Below are 17,724 nucleotides of genomic sequence, written 5' to 3'. Positions count from 1 at the left end.
CAACAGTACTATCCTTCAGGGTTCATGGAACAGTATTTAGTACATATTAAATACTTAGAACATTACCTGGTATATAGGAAGCACTAAGTTAAGAGGATACTAATCTCTCTTGCATGTTTTATGTAGAGCTGTTTATTATGCATATTTACAAGGCACAAGTACATATTTTAACCATGTTCTTTTGCTGTTGTTGTATATCATATCACCTGATATGACAAAAGAGGAAATGAGGCGCTTAAATGGTCAAAACACAAATCATGGATTTCAGGAGAGTCAAAGCACTTCTCATAAGATACATGGTGATATTCTATGATGTCAGATTTTAAAACGACCTAAAAAGTAATGGTCTCAATGATAACAATTTATTGCATTTTGCTCTGAAATCTTTAGAAGCTAGAAAAATACATACAATTTGCACCTGATCAATGTTCTGCAAATTGCCTGCAGGCTTGTGTTCATACCCAAACAAGATTTATTGCTAACCAACATGTCACGTTAAATTGAAATCAAGATGTTACACAATTTTCCAATAAAGAGGTGATTTTATAAGTTGGTATAAATGCTTTGTGAGGATGTAATTGTTGGCATCTTGTTATATTTCAGTAGCTGGTGGAAAATGAGATAAGGTGGAAGGTTTACAGAGGGTCAGAGCTCATCAGATGAGAAGATCATCTTTTTTATCAGCTCTAGAAAGTACATTTATAGGCTGATAACTAAACAGTTATTCTTTAACAATTGCAACAGTCAGTATTTCCAAAGCATTCCAACTAACTGCAGCTACTGCAAAAGATTCTACTAAAATACTGTAAAATGAAAGGAAATGGAGGATTCCTAAGGTTAACTGCCTTTGTGAATCTTGATTACTATTTTCTGAGTGTTTACTAAGACCTGAAAGAATATACATCCACCTGCATGTTTTTGCCCAACTTTATTAAGATACTAGAGGCCTGGTGCACAGATTCGTGCATTTTGAAAGGAAATTAATTAGAAGAAATATTTTAGAAGCCGGGGAGGGACAGTGGGAGGTGGGTCAGCCAGGGAGGGACTGCAGGAGGGCTCTAGGGCGTGTTCGGCCGTCTCGCCCAGTCCTGATCGGCTGGACCCCAGCAGCAAGCTAACCTACCAGTCAGAGTGTCTGCCCCTGGGTGGTCAGTGCGTGTCATAGTGACTGGTCGAACAGTTGATCTAACAGTCAGACACTTAGCATATTAAGCTTTTATTATATAGGATAATTGACATATGACATTGTAAGCATGATATTGTTCTTTTTTAAGTAAGTTTTTTCTTTTCAGCCTATCTAGAGTTCTCTAATGAAGATTCACATTTAAATAATAGACATAAAATTCTCTAAATGTTGCCCTAGCCAGTTTTGCTCAGTGGATAGAGTATCAGCCCTCGGACTAAAGGCACTTCTCATAAGTGTGATTCCAATCAAGGGCATGTACCTCAATTGCAGGCTCGATCCCTGCCACTAGACAGGGCACATGAGGGAGGCAACCAATTGATGTGGCTCTCTAACTCTTCTCTAAAAAAATTAATGGAAAAATCCTCAGGTGAGGTTAACAAAACAAAACAAAATTCTCCAAATGTTCCTTAATCTTTAAAATGTCACCAAAGAACCTATCTTGGTGACTATATATATATATATATCTATATATATATATATATATAGATAGATATATATATCTACACTAATAAAAGAGAAACATGGTAATTGGCGTACGACCGCTACCCTTCCCATTGGCTAATCAGCGTATCCTTATGCAAATTAACTGTCAGCCAAGATGGCGGCCGGCAGCCATGCACTGAAGCGAGCAGGGAGGCTTGCTTCCTCCAGGGACTGCAGACTCCAAGGTTCCCCGCCTCACTTGCCGGCCTCTCAACTGCAACTCTAAGCAACTATTACTATGTTGCAAATAAGAAGCTAAACAAAACCGGCTTTCAGTCAGCCCCGGAACGCAACATTGTATCCATGTTTTCAGCAGCGAGGCCTCAGAGCTAAAGCTGGCCCAGAATAAAAAAAAGAAAAAGAAAACAAGGAGCTGTTGGGAGCTTTTAGTCAACTGCCAGCGGGAAAACAGCCCTTAGCCCCTCAGCCAGCCTGGCCAGGTACCCCAGTGGGGACCCCCACCCTGATCCAGGACACCCTTCAGGGCAAACCAGCCGGCCCCCACCCGTGCACCAGGCCTCTATTCTATATAGTAAAAGGGTAATATGCCTCCCAGCACCGGGATCAGCGGAGCAGCGAGGCTCCCGGCACTGGGATCAGCGGAGCAGCGAGGCTCCCGGCACCGGGATCAGCGGAGCAGTGAGGCTCCCGGCACTGGGATCAGCGTGACAGGGGGCAGTGCCCAAACCCCCTGATCAGCCCTGCTCTGTGCCTGATAGGGGGGAGCTCCCCAATCCCCCGATTGCCCTGCGGCTCTGTGTGTGACAGGGTGCAGCGCACCAACCCCCTAATCGGCCCTGCTCTGTGTGTGACAGGGTGCGGCGCCCCAACTCCCCCCCCCCCATGGGCCCTGCTCTGTGTGTGACAGGGTAGAGCCATAATTTCCCCATTGGCCCTGCCCTGAGTGTGACAGGGTGCAGCGCCCCAACCCCCTGATCCGCCCTGCTCTGTGTGTGACAGGGGGCAGTGCCCCAACTCCCCTATCGGCCCTACTCTGTGAGTGACAGGGGGGAGCTCCTCAACCCCCTGATCGGCCCTGCTCTGTGAGTGACAGGGGGCAGCGCCCCAACCGCCCTGATGGACCCTGCTCTGTTAGTGACAGGGGGCAGCGCCCCAACCCCCTGATCGGTCCTGCTCTGTGAGTGACAGGGAGCAGCGCCCCAACCCCCTGATGGGCCCTGCTCTGTGAGTGACAGGGGGCAGTGCCCCAACCCCCTGATCGGCCCTGCTCTGTGCGTGACAGGGGGGAGCTCCTTAACCCCCTGATCGGCCCTGCTCTGTGAGTGACAGGGGGCAGCGCCCCAACCCCCCTGATGGACCCTGCTCTGTTAGTGACAGGGGGCAGCGCCCCAACCCCCTGATCGGCCCTGCTCTGTGAGTGACAGGGGGCAGTGCCCCAACCCCCTGATGGGCCCTGCTCTGTGAGTGACAGGGGGCAGCGCCCCAACCCCCTGATGGGCCCTGCTCTGTGAGTGACAGGGGGCAGTGCCCCAACCCCCCTGATGGACCCTCCTCTGTGAGTGACAGGGGGTGGCACTGCAACCTCCCCATCGACCCTGCCTTGAGTGTAACAGGGGGCGGTGCCCCAACCCCCCAATCAGTCTACCCTGAGCGTGACTGAGGGTGGCATTGCAACCTCCCAATCCGCCCTGCTCTGTGCATGATGGGGCGGCGCCCCAACTCCCCAATCGGCCCTGCTCTGAGCCTGACCAGGGGCTGCACCTAGGGATTGGGCCTGCCCTCTGCCACCCGGGAGCAGGCCTAAGCCAGCAAGTCATTATCTCCCGAGGGGTCCCAGACTGTGAGAGGGCACAGGCCGGGCTGGGGGACCCCCCCACCCCCAGTGCACAAATTTTTGTGCACCGGGCCTCTAGTATATATATAATTTGACTTATATCTTTTCATGCATCTATGGGCATTTTAAATGAAAGACCCTCCTCTACTCTTTAAGTGCACTCCTCAGAAAACATTTTGGATATCCAATCTCCAATTGTTAAAAACTCTCAAGCAATTACTGCCAAATCCATTTTTCAGTTATTCGACTGGTGAGTAAATAAACACGAAATGGAAGCAGAAGGCAGTCCTGCTTCTGCCCCTATGGAAATGATCCAGGATGCACCATCAGAGCTAGAACTCAGTTCTCTTGACTCCCAGCCTTCAATTAGCATAACTCCCATAAACTGTGATTCATTCCTTTCTAAGCAGACTTAGTGTACACCAAAGCTTCAAAGATTTGCAACCTCCAATGCAAAAAAAAAAAAAAAAAAATGATTTAGGTGAGGATACTGAAACCATTGTGTGGCAGGCAAAATATCACTCCCCTTCCCCCCACACACATACAAATGTCAAGAACCTGTGACTCTGTCACCTTACAGCTGTGATTAAGTTAAGAACTTTGAGATGGGGGATTATCCTGGATGATGTAAGTAGGCCCCATCTAATCACATGAATCATTTAAAAGCTGTCCAGGCCATGGTCAGAGAAAAATGTGACTATGAAAAACTAGACAGATGCAATGTTGCTGTCTTTGAAGATGGAGGAAAGGGGCCATGAACCAAAGAATGCAGGCAGCCTGTAGAAGCTGGAAAAGGTGAGGAAACAGATTCTCTCCTAGATTTAAACCCAATGAGCCCCATGTTGGACTTCAGACCACAGAACTATAAGACAATAAATTTGCATTGTTTTAGCCACTTGTTTATGGCAATCTGTTACAGCAGTAATAGGAAACATACATACCTCAAAGTATCACTGTAGAGCAAGCATGTCAAACTCAAAGGCTAACACGGGCCAAATTAACAAGGTTTACGTTTATGTGGGCCGCAAAAAATAACAAAAGCTTCAATTTTCATAGAAACGTAGGTTTATTTAGAAAAGTACAGTATTAAAAAAAAAAAGAACAAGAGCAATGATAAAATTAATGGTTTCTTCCTGACACTTGGCATCTCTTCTCTGCTACTATCTTTCCTACTTTGGGGGACATCTTGTTCGCAGTGATTACTTTCAAAACTGACCCAAGGTGAATGTCAGTAATTCTGGATCTGACAGGAGACTTATTTTCTTTCATAATTGTAACTAACTGCTCACACTGGTATATTGGCTGGGCCGCAAAAATATTTGTTGTGGGCCGTGAGTTTGACATGCCTTCTGTATAGATTACTTATTAACTACAAAAGGGAAAAAGGTGCCTTTAGTAAGAGATCTGATGAAAAAGCACCACCTTATCCAACTGATGAAAAAGCACCACCAATAACAAGATAACCTGAAAAGATGTATCCTATACGACGACATCATCCGTGCAGTATTCTTGCCAAAATGTTTACCCTGAACCCAATCATGAGGACACAACCAGACAAACACTAATTGTAGAACATCCTACAGAACAATTGGCCTAAATGCTTCAAAAATATGACTGATGAGAAAAGCAAAATAAAGAAGGAAACTGTTTTGTATTAAGGAGATAGACAACCAAATGCAAGAGACAACCAAATGCAATGTGTGACCCTTAACTGGATACTAGATCAAACAAAAGTTTAGTGACATTTTGGGGCCTTTTGGAAAAATATGGACTATTAGTTAACTTTCTAGTTTCACTGTTGAATTTCTTACATGAGATAATAGTATTGTGGTTATATAGGAGAATAATCCTTGATATATAATTATTATAACTTAATATTATTATATCTTAATATCTATGTTTGCTATATATTTTCAAATAGTTCAGCCACAAATTGAGTATGTGCACGCATGTGTGTAAATATATACACATATAAAAACATATACACATATATCCAGGGGAGAGAAGAAATGTGGCAAAATGTTAACAATTGATAAATCTAGGAGAAAGAAATACAGCACTAATTGTATTACCCTTTCAACTTTTGGACATATTATAATCTTTTAAATTACAAAGTTAGGGGGGGAATATCTTCCTGGCTCCTTCCATCGCCTCCCTTTCCCAGTCTCCTCACATCCTGCCAGCAGCCTAATTAGATGAAATAGCTTATGTTCCTCAAATGGCCCACACTCTTCTACTAGCAGATACTGTTTTGGGCTGCTTTACTCACATCTCAAAGCTCAAGAGTTAGGGTTGGGTTTTGATATAAGGTAGAAGCTCCTCCATGGTATTAAAATACCGATTTGGGGAACAAGTGGATCAAATATCAAACAGGAATCATCATTTGATGTCCTTAATACTGAATTTTAACTTGGGCATTCTTTGCTTCTCTTACTATTGTTTTTCTCTTACCCCATATAATGTTTCCTCTGTTTTTTGAACTTCATCATTCCCATTCATGATCTGAGAGGGTCACAAAGCATGGCAGTAAACCGTGGACGAAAAACAGGACCAGCCGCATCAGAAACTATTACAGAAACATTCAAGTGCTGCCTCTGGCTCCCAGCCCACATCACTCTGAGTATCACAGGCAGCCCAGACCAAGGCTCACCTTCTTCCTGTAGGCCTCACTGCTTTCCATATGGTAGTGTACCGACATCAAAGAAGATGGAAGAAATTATCTAAATTCACCAGGCTGGTCCCATAGAACTGTGGAAGAGTCATTGATATCTCAATTACCTCTTCTGCAATACCTTTTCCCTGCATGCTAAGATTCTGCAATGCTAGAAAAAGAGGGGGAGGGGTATACTAAACTAACAGATGGAGGATTAAGAACAAAAGACCTCCCTGACAGGGGAAAGAGCTAAAATGTTTGTATATATATATACCGACAATATACCTACAATAATAGTACAGAGGAACAAAAATTGAACCTGTAAATAAAATTAAGTTGCTCTTCTGAAACACCAGTGTAACTGCAGACAGGAAAAGGCCCAGCATGGTTTCTATGTATGCTTATGCTGTTTCTAATAGAAAGGACACAATCAAGCCAAAACAAACATCTGTTAACCAGTTAAGTTTGTTAATGAAACAAAATTGCAGCTGGTTTTATCAAAGATCAAAAGTGAAGCAAATTAGAGAAAGGATGTATGAACAAAGCTGGTTTCTAAAAAATAATGGCTAAAGAATTCTAAACCCATTTGTCAAATTAACACAAATCCTTCCTGGATTTTACTTAGACCATTGATTAGTATTTATTTTATAGCTTTGTAGAGCCCAGCCTCACAGTTTAAATCTAATTTCACTCACTCCAGAACTTTGTCTATATAGTTCATTTTGCAGATTTTTCAAAATATTACCTTTCATAAAACAAATCCAAAAAGTTATAGTCGACATTAACATCCTGCTAATTAAAAGGTTCACTTAAAAGGAAAACAACAGTATACATTTTGCAACTCCTGGAGACTTCTTTGGGAAAGTAGTCCAGTCCCAAGCAGCAGCATAATAACAGTGATTAGCATTTCACAATGTGCACTGCCATACCTCCTTGTCTTAATGTATAAAGTCCCCATCACGTGAAGACAATGAGATAAGAGCACCCACATACAAATAAAAACATATTCCTCATGGCCCTTCTAACTCAAAATGTCACAAATTACATAGCTGACTCATTTGCTAACTTTAATTTAGTGAGCTAATTGATGTTTACGTACGTAGAAACATTAATAGATTGCAGAGATCAAAGTACCTGAGAAGATGCAGATTCACATTTTAAATACTGGTGTAACGAGAGAAGAACAGTTTCCATCAAATCTACTGTAGTCTAATGTACAGGCCAAGAAAATTAAGTTTATAAACAAAACAAAAAGTCATAAATGTTACAACTTAAGTCTGCTATTGCAATGATAAAACAATCACATTTTCTCATGTATCCCTCGTACATTATTACGTGCAAAGTTAAAATACATAAAAAGAACACACTTTCATTCTAAGAAACATTAAATGTACTATTTATGAAATAAATTTTTAAAGAATAAACATCTTTGCCACCCAAAATCCAATCAGAATAAACTAGCAAATAGCACTTAACTGTTACATAACGTCAAAGCTATATAGTAGAGATGTTCTCAGCACTGAAAGTATAACAAATACAGCTGCAGTAATCAGGCATACAGAATACAAGAGTAAATTCCTGAAAATATCCAAAATGAGTCAGGAAACCATATCCTTCACATCCTTAATGCTTGGAAGAAAATACCATTAGGAAATCAGAAAATACTGATCCATGTCATTCATGTCAGGCTCACATGCTGTAGAAAAGGCAGCTGTAAGTATCAAATACAGCTAAGATCTAAAGAATAAAAAAGAATATTTAACACTCATTTTAAGAGTAAAAAATTCTCTGATATTGTTTCCCCCTTAACCTGAAGCCTATTTCATTAGAACTCTAGACAAGTCCCATCTTGATAAAAGCTCTAAAGTGGAACAAGCTGTCATGCCCCGGAGTGCAATAGAAAGACCCATTCACTCTTCATTTTATCTTTCACTTATCCCAACTAACTAGTTTGAGACAATCCAAGTGCTCTCTCAACAATACCTCAACAACTAGTACTAACTGCTCACAAAAGTTGTCCTCAGATCTCTAATTTTGAAGAACTTCAGAAGATTAATTAACAATATGAACTACAGTCTTTTTCCTGCCCTGACCCTGGAACAGCAAGTTTTGATTCATCTATTCTTTCCCATTATAAAAGGTTTCTGTCTGACTTTACTCATTCTATAGCTGACTTTCATCTATACCAATTCCAAAATTCAGGTTATATGGAAGAGCATATTTTGCAATATTTAGAGCTTTATCCAACTTTCAGTTGAATACACTTAGCTAAGCATTTTTTGAGAAATGTGACATCTGCAATACAAAGGAGACAAATTCAAAGGAAAACTAGGAAGGACAACAGAGAGGAGGACATTTGGACTCTACATAATTAGCAGATAAAAAATACACATACTTCTGCCAAAAAAGAGGCAGACTTGTCTGAGACTATGAACGATTCCCCTAGGGCTGAGAGACTTCTGGAAGCCTGCCCCATCTAGAACAATGTGGACAAGTGAATGTTGCTTCACAAAGGACAGGCGATTGGAAAAGTCCCAGAGAGATGAGGAGGGTCCTCTAGGCAAAGATAATGGGCCGGGAGATTAGAGGACAGAATGGAGAAAAGTGAAGAAAAGAAGATCTAAAAATAAAGTTCTTTAACTTATGACATTTATACAACACAAGAAACTGATGTATGATGTACACTAATCTCCTATTTATGTAAATATTTCATACTAGTATCACTGCCAAAAACCCCTAACAAAATCTCTCCCTAAAAGGGGTGGGGGTGGGGGGGGAACAACTAGAATAAACTGAACAAGCCAAGACCATACTTCTGATCATGTGTGCTCCTTTTAAAACTCATTTTCTCATTGACATCATTATTGTTTTGTAATTATATTTGACTATTTTTGTAAGATTCTAATAGTCATTTCATTGCTTAAAAAAAAAAAAAAAAATCAAAGCCCTACCTGATATTAGAAGAGCTCCCTTTTCAACCATGTAGCCCAGAATGAGGGGCCCCAGATATTACATACTATACTAGAAACATACCAAGGTTTGGTCCTTAATAAGTTTAGGAAGTTATTCCCAATAAAGTGAAATACCAAGGACTCTGCTTAAAAGTGAACTAAGCTGATTTTATAAAAATGCTAAAGCCCAAATGTTAAAAGGAATCTTAATGCTACAAAGTCTGTGGTGATAACCGAAGTCTCTCTGAGAATATTTGACTTTCCAAAGTCCTCATAATCTGACCTAATTGAGCTTTACCACTTTTAATGAGAAACACTAATACTATACTTTAGGAGTCCCCTCACCAAGTCAAAGATAAAGCGTTATCTTCAGTGGTTTAATTCATTTCCATACCACCTCACCAAAGAGAGCTTTCTTAAATAAATACAAAGAAGTCATGCTAAGAAGCCAGTGAGGTAATATCCAATTTGAATTCTAGACTATCAGAAGATGTGCAATTACATTTCAGAAAGGAAAGGAGCCCTTCTATTTTAACTTGCATTGTACTCTTCCTAGCAGACATGCATAGGAATGATGATGTTAAATCTAATTAGACACAGATTTACTGTTTTCCCTACTGCTTTCCCATATTGCTAATATTATAAATAGTACGTGCTTTAAAAACTGTAATAGGTTCATTGCAACTACCAAATTTAAAATGCCAGAAATCTATTTGTTGGGGGAAAATGGCTTCTAAGTAGCTGCAGAACTTGGCAGAGATACTTTTACTGTTAATGAAAGGTCACTACTGTGGACCAACAGACAGCCCAGCAGTAAAGAGGTCTGGAGTCAGACTGGCTGTTAGAATCTTGGCTTCACCTCTCATCCGATCTATGAGAGACCTTGGACAAATTACGTAGGCTTTGAGCCTCAGTTTTTCATCTGTCCAGTAAGGATAAAAACCTATAGCCCTCACAGTTATTGTGATAGGAGATAACAAATGCACAGCACCTGGAATAGTATCAGCATTTAACCCTTAAGAATTTTTAGTTACCATTTTTACTATTTTTTAATTTTATTTTTTACAGTTAAATGAAACTGCTCAGCAAAAGTAACTAGAATAACAGCTTGTTTCAAAGACATCAGTTGACTAAACTGTAATTGAGATTACTTTCTCTCTGTACAAACAGTTGCTATTTATATCAGAAATGTCCTCCCACAATGCACTCTACAGACTTCTAGCACAAGAACAGTGATAATCTGTCTTTCAAATATATTTTTAAAAGCCCCATATACAAGAAACTACAGTACAACTAATACAGATCCAAGTTCAGCAGCTGAAGCAAGAAAAACATTAGCATTAGTTTCTTTTAGGTAAGAAACTCAACATATTTTCTACAGTACAAAAACTGTTCACATTGGCTATTTGATATTTTGGATCCCTCTGAGAATCTGATAACAACTATAGACCCCTGCCCTGGCCGGTTTGGCTCAGTGGATAGAGCATCGGCCTGCAAACTGAAGGGTCCCAGGTTCAATTCTGGTCAAGGGCACATGCCCGGGTTGTGGGCTCCATCCCCAGTGGGGGGCTTGCAGGAGGCAGCCGATCGATGATTCTCATCACTGATGTTTCTATCTCTCTCTCTCTCCCTCTCCCTTCCTCTCTGTAATCAATAAGAAAAATATTTTAAAAAATAATACATAATAAATAAAAATATATTTTAAAAATACACAAAAAACAACAACTCTAGACCCTGACCCTAGAAAAACATGTGGATACACATAACTGTTCTATTTCAGGGGATTAGTGGTATACCTTCCCCATACTCATTCATGGACCCAGGTTAAGAATTTCTATTACACTTACTTAGCAAGTTTACATGGTTTTAAACTATTTACCACTAGCAATCTCAAGGGGCAATTGTGATGCAGTTTTTATTATGCTATTGTAATATACAACACAAACAATATAATACATTGTGGCCAAAATGACTTGACCTGATTTTCACTTATTTGTGTGTGTTTTTTAAGAACTAGATTATAATTACTGAATACAACTGATCTCCAAATCTCATCAAGCAAAAATTCTAGGACACATTTTCTCAGCTTTCCTTATTATATGATGGTGCCAACTGGACAATTTAAAGATCAGCATCACAAAAAAAGCCGTAACAATTGCATGCTAAGCAATAAATTGCTCTCAATCCTAGACACTTTCAGACATGAATTTTCCTTTAGACTAAAAATACTTCAGTACAGATGCTGTAAAAAAAAAAAAATACGATAAGGTTAGCAAGAAATGGTGGGCAAGGTGAAAGAGAAGGAAAGGGACTGTGGAAAATTTGAAGTCATTCCTCTATCACAAGTAAAAATATCCCCTGGATCACAAAATTATTGAAACATATTAAATTGCCTAAAGCTGCCTGAATTAGTCCACATACCTGATCATTATAAAACCTTAATATACCTTAGGGTGATGTATATATTTTAAAACCAAAGATATTCAAATCCATCAAGAAATGGCTCTATATTCCCTTGAGGAATCTCCTCAAGGGATAAGCTTTTATAAAAATATTTAATGAGAAACAGAAGTGCTTAGTGTGGCTGTGTCAGACACAGGAATTAGGATTTGAGTCACTTGCTGTAATTTTTTAAACAAGTGTTATTTAAAAGAAAATTCCCTAGGTTTACTTCTTTCTTTATGTCCACATTCTCTCACAAAGAACTGAGAGTTGGTTACACAAACACAAATACCAGCAAAGTGTAAAATAAATGTTGAGGAAAACTAATAAAATAAAAATATAGTTAAGATATAAACTCTAGGGTTCATATTGGTCCATGGAAAGGCAAACCACCTGGCCCTGCCCAGTTTCTAGAGCTGGGTCCCTATCAGCTTAAAGCACTGAGAGGAGCAAGGTCAATCATAAAGGTTGGCAGTCCAAAGAGAAAAAATACCCACCAGGAGCACAATGTTTCCTAACAGTTCTATTTCCATCACTTCTAAAAATGTCGTTAACATTTACAGCCACCCTTGCTATCCAATGGTTAAAGTTTTACAAGATGTAAAGTTAACTGATACAAATGCATCCACTCGCCCAAAGGGCAGACAACAAGCCTGAAAACTGGAGGACCTGGATTATTATAGACAATTTTGCTATTGCTCTATTTTGGTTTATTTTGGGGAGTAATTTCAGTAGCTTTGAAACAAAACAAAGAAAAATCCCACTCAATCAAAGAGCAGGAGTATAGCAGTAACTAAGAAGAAATCTGCCATATCTGTATAAATACTCAGAAATAACATAAGGCCCAGAGAAACCAAAGAGTATAAGAAACGTTATGAGACAAAATTTTCACTTTCAATCTCTAAGAAGTAGGCAATAATAAATGACTTCAAATTGAAATAGGCAGGACTTAGGTCACATATTAAAACAATTCTAGGAATGCATAGACTATCAGTATTAAAATAATTGGTCTATAAATTCTTCTTCTCTGAAAATAATAAGAGGAAAATGTCAATTATGCCTCAATTTTTAGTTAAAGCCAAAACTAAAGACAAATAATAATAAAAAGAGAAAAATATGCAGTGGCCTTTCTTAGGTTTTTTAAAAATATGTATGATCCTGCCTTGAAGAAGGAGGATTAAAGTTATCTATCCTGGTCCCTTCAAGAGCTCACCAGTTAGCAGGTTAACAATTAGCGTTTAAAAAACAAATCACAGCCCGGCTGTGGTGGCTCAGTGGATTGAGCGTCGTCCCATGGACCAAGAGGTCCCAGGTTTGACTCCCAGCAGGGCACATGCCCGGGTTGCGGGCTTGACGTGCAGGAGGCAGCAAATCAATGAATCTCTCTCATCATTCATGTTTCTATATCTCTCTCCCTCTCCCTTCCTCTCTGAAATAAATAAAAACATATTTTAAAAAAACCACAAATCACAAAATCACCACATTAAATTCTTAATCAACCAACAAGGAAGCCCTCAATACATTGTAAAACAATACAGAACTTTATATTATAAGACAGTATATACATTTTAAAATATAAAAACCTGCTCTTATAAGGCAAAACATTCAAACTTGACTCAGAACTTTTGTCCTTAAAAAATTTAACTGAAACTATACAAGTTGAACGGGCAATAAGTAGAATGCATTAACATTCTCTCTTCACTTACCTGGTCTTTCTCATGGGGTAGAAGGCTGACAGGTGGAAGCGAGGATGGGAAAGCACTGGGGTATTTGGGAGCCCCTTTGCCATCTGAGCTTCCATAATTGACCCTGTACTGCGGTCCATCTTTCAGTAACCTCCCATTGTTCACTGCGCGTTTGGCCCCCAGCCGCAGCCGCTGCTGAAAGGCTGGGTTATTGGTGGTGCTTGTGAGATCACTTTGATTTCTGAGATACTTCTCTATGTTCTTCAGGGAGGAGCCATTTGGCTCCTCAAGTCCTTCAATTGCTCTCCTTAAAAGTTTGTTCCAATCCACATTGCGAAGATCATTACATGTTCCTCTAGACCCCTTGGTTGACTTAGGAAAAGTGCCTGGTTTAACTGCTGAGAAGCGCCCAGGGTTGTCTGGGTCCTTATAGGAGGCAAGGCCTTTGTTGGTGACTTTGAGAACGGAGCCATCCTGAACACTGAGCTCCAGCTGTTCAGAGACTGTCTTCTTATCCAGCCCATGGGAAGTACTGACTGCATGACAGATTCTCTCTTCAGAGGGCCTTTGCTTTTGCTTTTTTATTTTCTGTATAGCTTCAAGAATCCACTCTGTATAAAGTGGGTTTGCAAGTTTTACCATGGTTGACAAATGACTTCTTCAATACAAGAGTTACCCATAGAGGTTCTCCTTGTATTTAACAGAACTTGCACATTTAAAAGTCATTTACAATTCAACAAACGGGCAGAGTACTCCAAAACATATTAAGCAACATCTTACAAACATCCATCCTTAATTGATTAAAAAGAGGACCAACAGGCAATGTTGATAGATGTCTTATTTAACCAACAGGAAAGACTGCATTCGGGCGAAGAACATCTTTATGTAGGAAGTCAAGACCTTGAAGGATAAAAAGGGGGGAAGGCTCTTAATAAAGAACTTCTAAAAATAAATTAAAAGACTCTTTAGTATTACTTTTTCCAATGCAAAATGATCCCAACAGTAATAACAGGAAAGTATTATCTAACAAAGTCTCAGTGACTATATTTTCCAACCAGAAATTGGGTCTCAGTTTGAGAAATAATTTTTTTTTAGAATTTTTCACTTATTATTTAATGAGGTCACTTATGGGGCATTTAAGAGATCGCATCTAAGTTATATATTTAACGGGTAACCCTTATTGAAAGTAATAAAAATACATGAAAGTGGTTCAAGATATATGTCTATCATAATCATAAAATCAACATCAAAGAGTAAGTCTATGTACAAAAAATCTGATGGAAGTACATTAAACTTACTTTAAGAAATCTTAAACTTAAAAAAAAGCAATAATCCTGATTCTTCTATTTCAGCTAGATATTATATTTCTCAAGCCTCACACATAAGAAAATTTCGCCCAGCTGGTGTGGCTCAGTAGTGGAATGTCAGCCCATAAACCAGGAGGTCACAGTTCGATTCCTGGACAGGGCATATGCCTGGGTTGCAGGTTCGGTCCCCAGTAGGGGATGTGCAGGAGGCAGCCAATCAATGATTCTCTCTCATCATTGATGTTTCTAGCTCTCTATCTCCCTCCCTTCCTCTCTCTAAAGTCAATAAAAATAATAATAATACAGTAGCATAACCCTTTATCTTTTAAATAATGTAGCATTCTAAGTATCTTACTACCCAGTTAACTCATGAAACTGTTCAATAAAAGGAAGGATCATACAAATCTGACTGCAGGGAGACAGTGGTATGTATTGCTCTCTGAGATCCTCCTGGTGTACAAAAATCATCCTGGACCTCTAATCTGATATTAAGTACAACTGCAAGGATCTCCTGGCCTAGGAGTTGGGTCAAATCTGGGCTCTATCTTACTTCTGCATTGATAATATCCACATCTTAACTCTTTTTATAGTTTTAAGTTTAAGACTGTGCTCACATATAACTTGTCATTTAATCTCTAGGATAACTCTGGGTTCAGGGAAAGATGGAGCTGAGGTTCAGGGGAAGATGGGGCTCACTCAAGGTAATAGTCAATAGTAGACGTAAGGCTCAAATGCCACATTCTAACATCTAAGTCCAGCACTACCTTCACCTGAGCCATAACTGCCTGCTCCAGCTAGTTCTGCCTCTGCAATCAGGCCAATGGTATGAGTGCCAGCTACACTAATGTCTAGCAGAGAAACCCTGGGAAAGTGACTTCAGTTGCAGTCACTTTATTTTTAGGGCACTAATAATATATCCCTCACAGAATTATTGAGAGAACTAAGTGAACACATTACTTAAGATTCAATATAAAGTCATCATTCCACCAAATGTGATGTCTACACACTGAAAAATGTCTCATAAAATAAAAATTAAAGTTTTAATGTACCTAAAAAAGATTTAGTGTACCTAAAAAAAGGAAATTAATGTTTTCCTCAAAACTTTATCCAGATATCCTGGAAAACATAACATTTGCTCTCAAAGATTCTGTTGCTGAAAACAGTTGGGCCAGTGACCTATACTTATTTAGTCAGCTTGAAAGAGACACTTGAAAAAGGATTGTCCTCACCCTGGCCAGTTTTGCTAAGTGGTTAGAGCATTGGTCCAAGAACCTAAGGGTTGCGGGTTCGATTCCTGGTCAAGGGCACGTATTCTAAGATGCAGGTTCAATCTCCTGCCCAGTCGGGCCACATGCGAGGCAATCAATGAATGTGTCTCTCTCACATCAATGTTTCTCTCTCCTCCCCTTCCTCCCTCCCTTCCACTTTCTCTACAAATCAGTAGGAAAAAAATATCCTCAGGTGAGGAGTTAAAAAAAAAAAGAACTGTTCACTCCATTTCCCCCCTCAGATTCAGAAACTTGTAGCTGAAGGAACCTTAGAGGTCATCCAAGTCCAACTTCTTCTAGTTATCCAGTAAAAGGTCCCTTGTTTAATATCTTAACACAGGGGACATAAGTCTCAAAATATTTCCAGTAATTGAAATTTGTCACTTTTTTCAAAAAATATATTTTTATTGATTTCAGAGAGGAAGGGAGAGATAGAAACATCAATGATGTGAGAGAATCATTAATCAGCTGCTTCCTGCACGCCCCCTACTGGGGATCAAGCCTGCAACCGGGGCATGTGCCCTTGGCTGGAATGAAACCTGGGACCCTTCAGTCGCAGGTGGACACTCTATCCACTGAGCCAAACCATTTAGGCCGAGAATCTGTCACTTTTTGAGGCAGCTCACGCCACTGAACAGATCTGTAACATATTTCTTACTCAAAGGGGCCAAAATCTGCCTCACCATAATTTCTACCATACTAGTCCTACTGTCCCTGGAACAATCTCAAGAAATTCTTATTAATTTTTTAATAAGACAGGATTTCCAATATTTGAACATTGAAAACCACTACAATCAAACCCCATTCTACCTCCAGCCCCTTTAGACCACTCATATCCCAGTGCCTGAACACCTCCACCTATCACATGGTTTCCAAGCACCTCCTTCTTTACTGCTCTCTGGCAGTCTGGGCATTATCCAATTATAAATGCAATCCAAGGTTACATGAATTTTCATAGCAGCCGTGCCACACACTGGCTATGCTAAACTAAAAATCTCAAATCTTCTTTCAAAAATGCTCTCAAGCTGAATCTCCATGCCCTTTTTTTGTGCAAAATTAAATGCTGAGATTTAAATTTCACTACAGTTCAAGTTAATCTTATTGGTTTGAGGTTATCTTCCAACCTATTAAAGACTGCTTTGCTTGATTCTGTCATCTGTCATCTGCAAATCTAATAAGCATGTCCCTCTGTGTCATTATATAAATCATTGACAAAAATGTTAAGACTTGTAACATAGTGTATTTAAGAATGCAATCATAGTGCAACCATTTTCACGATAGAACACAAGAAGCATTCTGTGTTAGGAAGTTTAGAACAGGAAGCTGACCCTTCCAAAGTAAAATGGTTTGGGGCAAAATTTCATTAGAAGACATTTTACTGTGTCCAAGTAATTATTTCATCTTTCATCATTTATTCAAGATGAATCAACTAATTTAATTTGATTCCACAAAATACAAATGCAGAAAGCAGGAAAAGAGACCACAGAAAAGTATCCAATACTGCAAAGTTGCTTTCAGGCATCTTGATTACACAAGCAGATGAGCATACATTTTTAAAACAAAACGTATTTCATAACTAATAAATGCCCTAAATATACCTTCATGACAAGCTGTTACCACAGTCCTTACCCACAATCAAAAGAATCATTCATATCTATTACCAACACATTTCACTAAGACTGACTTTTTATATCTTAAAAATATAAAAAGGGAAAATACCAGAATTGGGACTCCAAATGTTTTAATAGTCCATGACAAAAAAAGAAGATTGTCCAGATCTTCAGGCAAATCTGCCAAAAGAAAAAAAGTAAATGTTAATTTGGGCACAAGGACAGCCCTTAAATTCAGCAACAGCTAAGACTCCGCACTAGTCAATACACACAGCTGCAGTGAGTTTTAAGTAATTGGTACACTACCTTTGGTGATGCATTCACTCTTTCACATCACTAACGAG

At 39.5% G+C, this 17,724-nt stretch overlaps 1 protein-coding gene across 5 annotated transcripts in view; it reads right to left on the bottom strand.

Moving 5' to 3' along the window:
• Positions 1 to 17,724, bottom strand: part of KAT6B (lysine acetyltransferase 6B) — a 182,158-nt gene that overhangs the window by 152,511 nt on the left and 11,923 nt on the right. For all 5 annotated transcript variants that reach the window (XM_070433040.1, XM_070433039.1, XM_070433042.1 and 2 more), the window contains exons 2-3: positions 17,490 to 17,560; positions 13,217 to 14,095 (exon numbers count right to left, since the gene is read on the bottom strand). In XM_070433040.1, the coding sequence (XP_070289141.1) occupies positions 13,217 to 13,837 (621 nt within the window). In that variant the 5' untranslated portion in view covers positions 13,838 to 14,095; positions 17,490 to 17,560. The remainder of the gene's footprint in view (positions 1 to 13,216; positions 14,096 to 17,489; positions 17,561 to 17,724) is intronic.

The sequence above is a fragment of the Myotis yumanensis genome, unplaced genomic scaffold (genome assembly GCF_028538775.1).
Source record: "Myotis yumanensis isolate MYYU_CA2020_CCGP unplaced genomic scaffold, mMyoYum1.0.hap1 SCAF_13, whole genome shotgun sequence".
Taxonomy (NCBI): Eukaryota; Metazoa; Chordata; class Mammalia; order Chiroptera; family Vespertilionidae; genus Myotis; species Myotis yumanensis.
The sequence above is the reverse complement of the archived record's forward strand: the minus strand, read 5'-3'. Positions and strand labels throughout refer to the sequence as shown.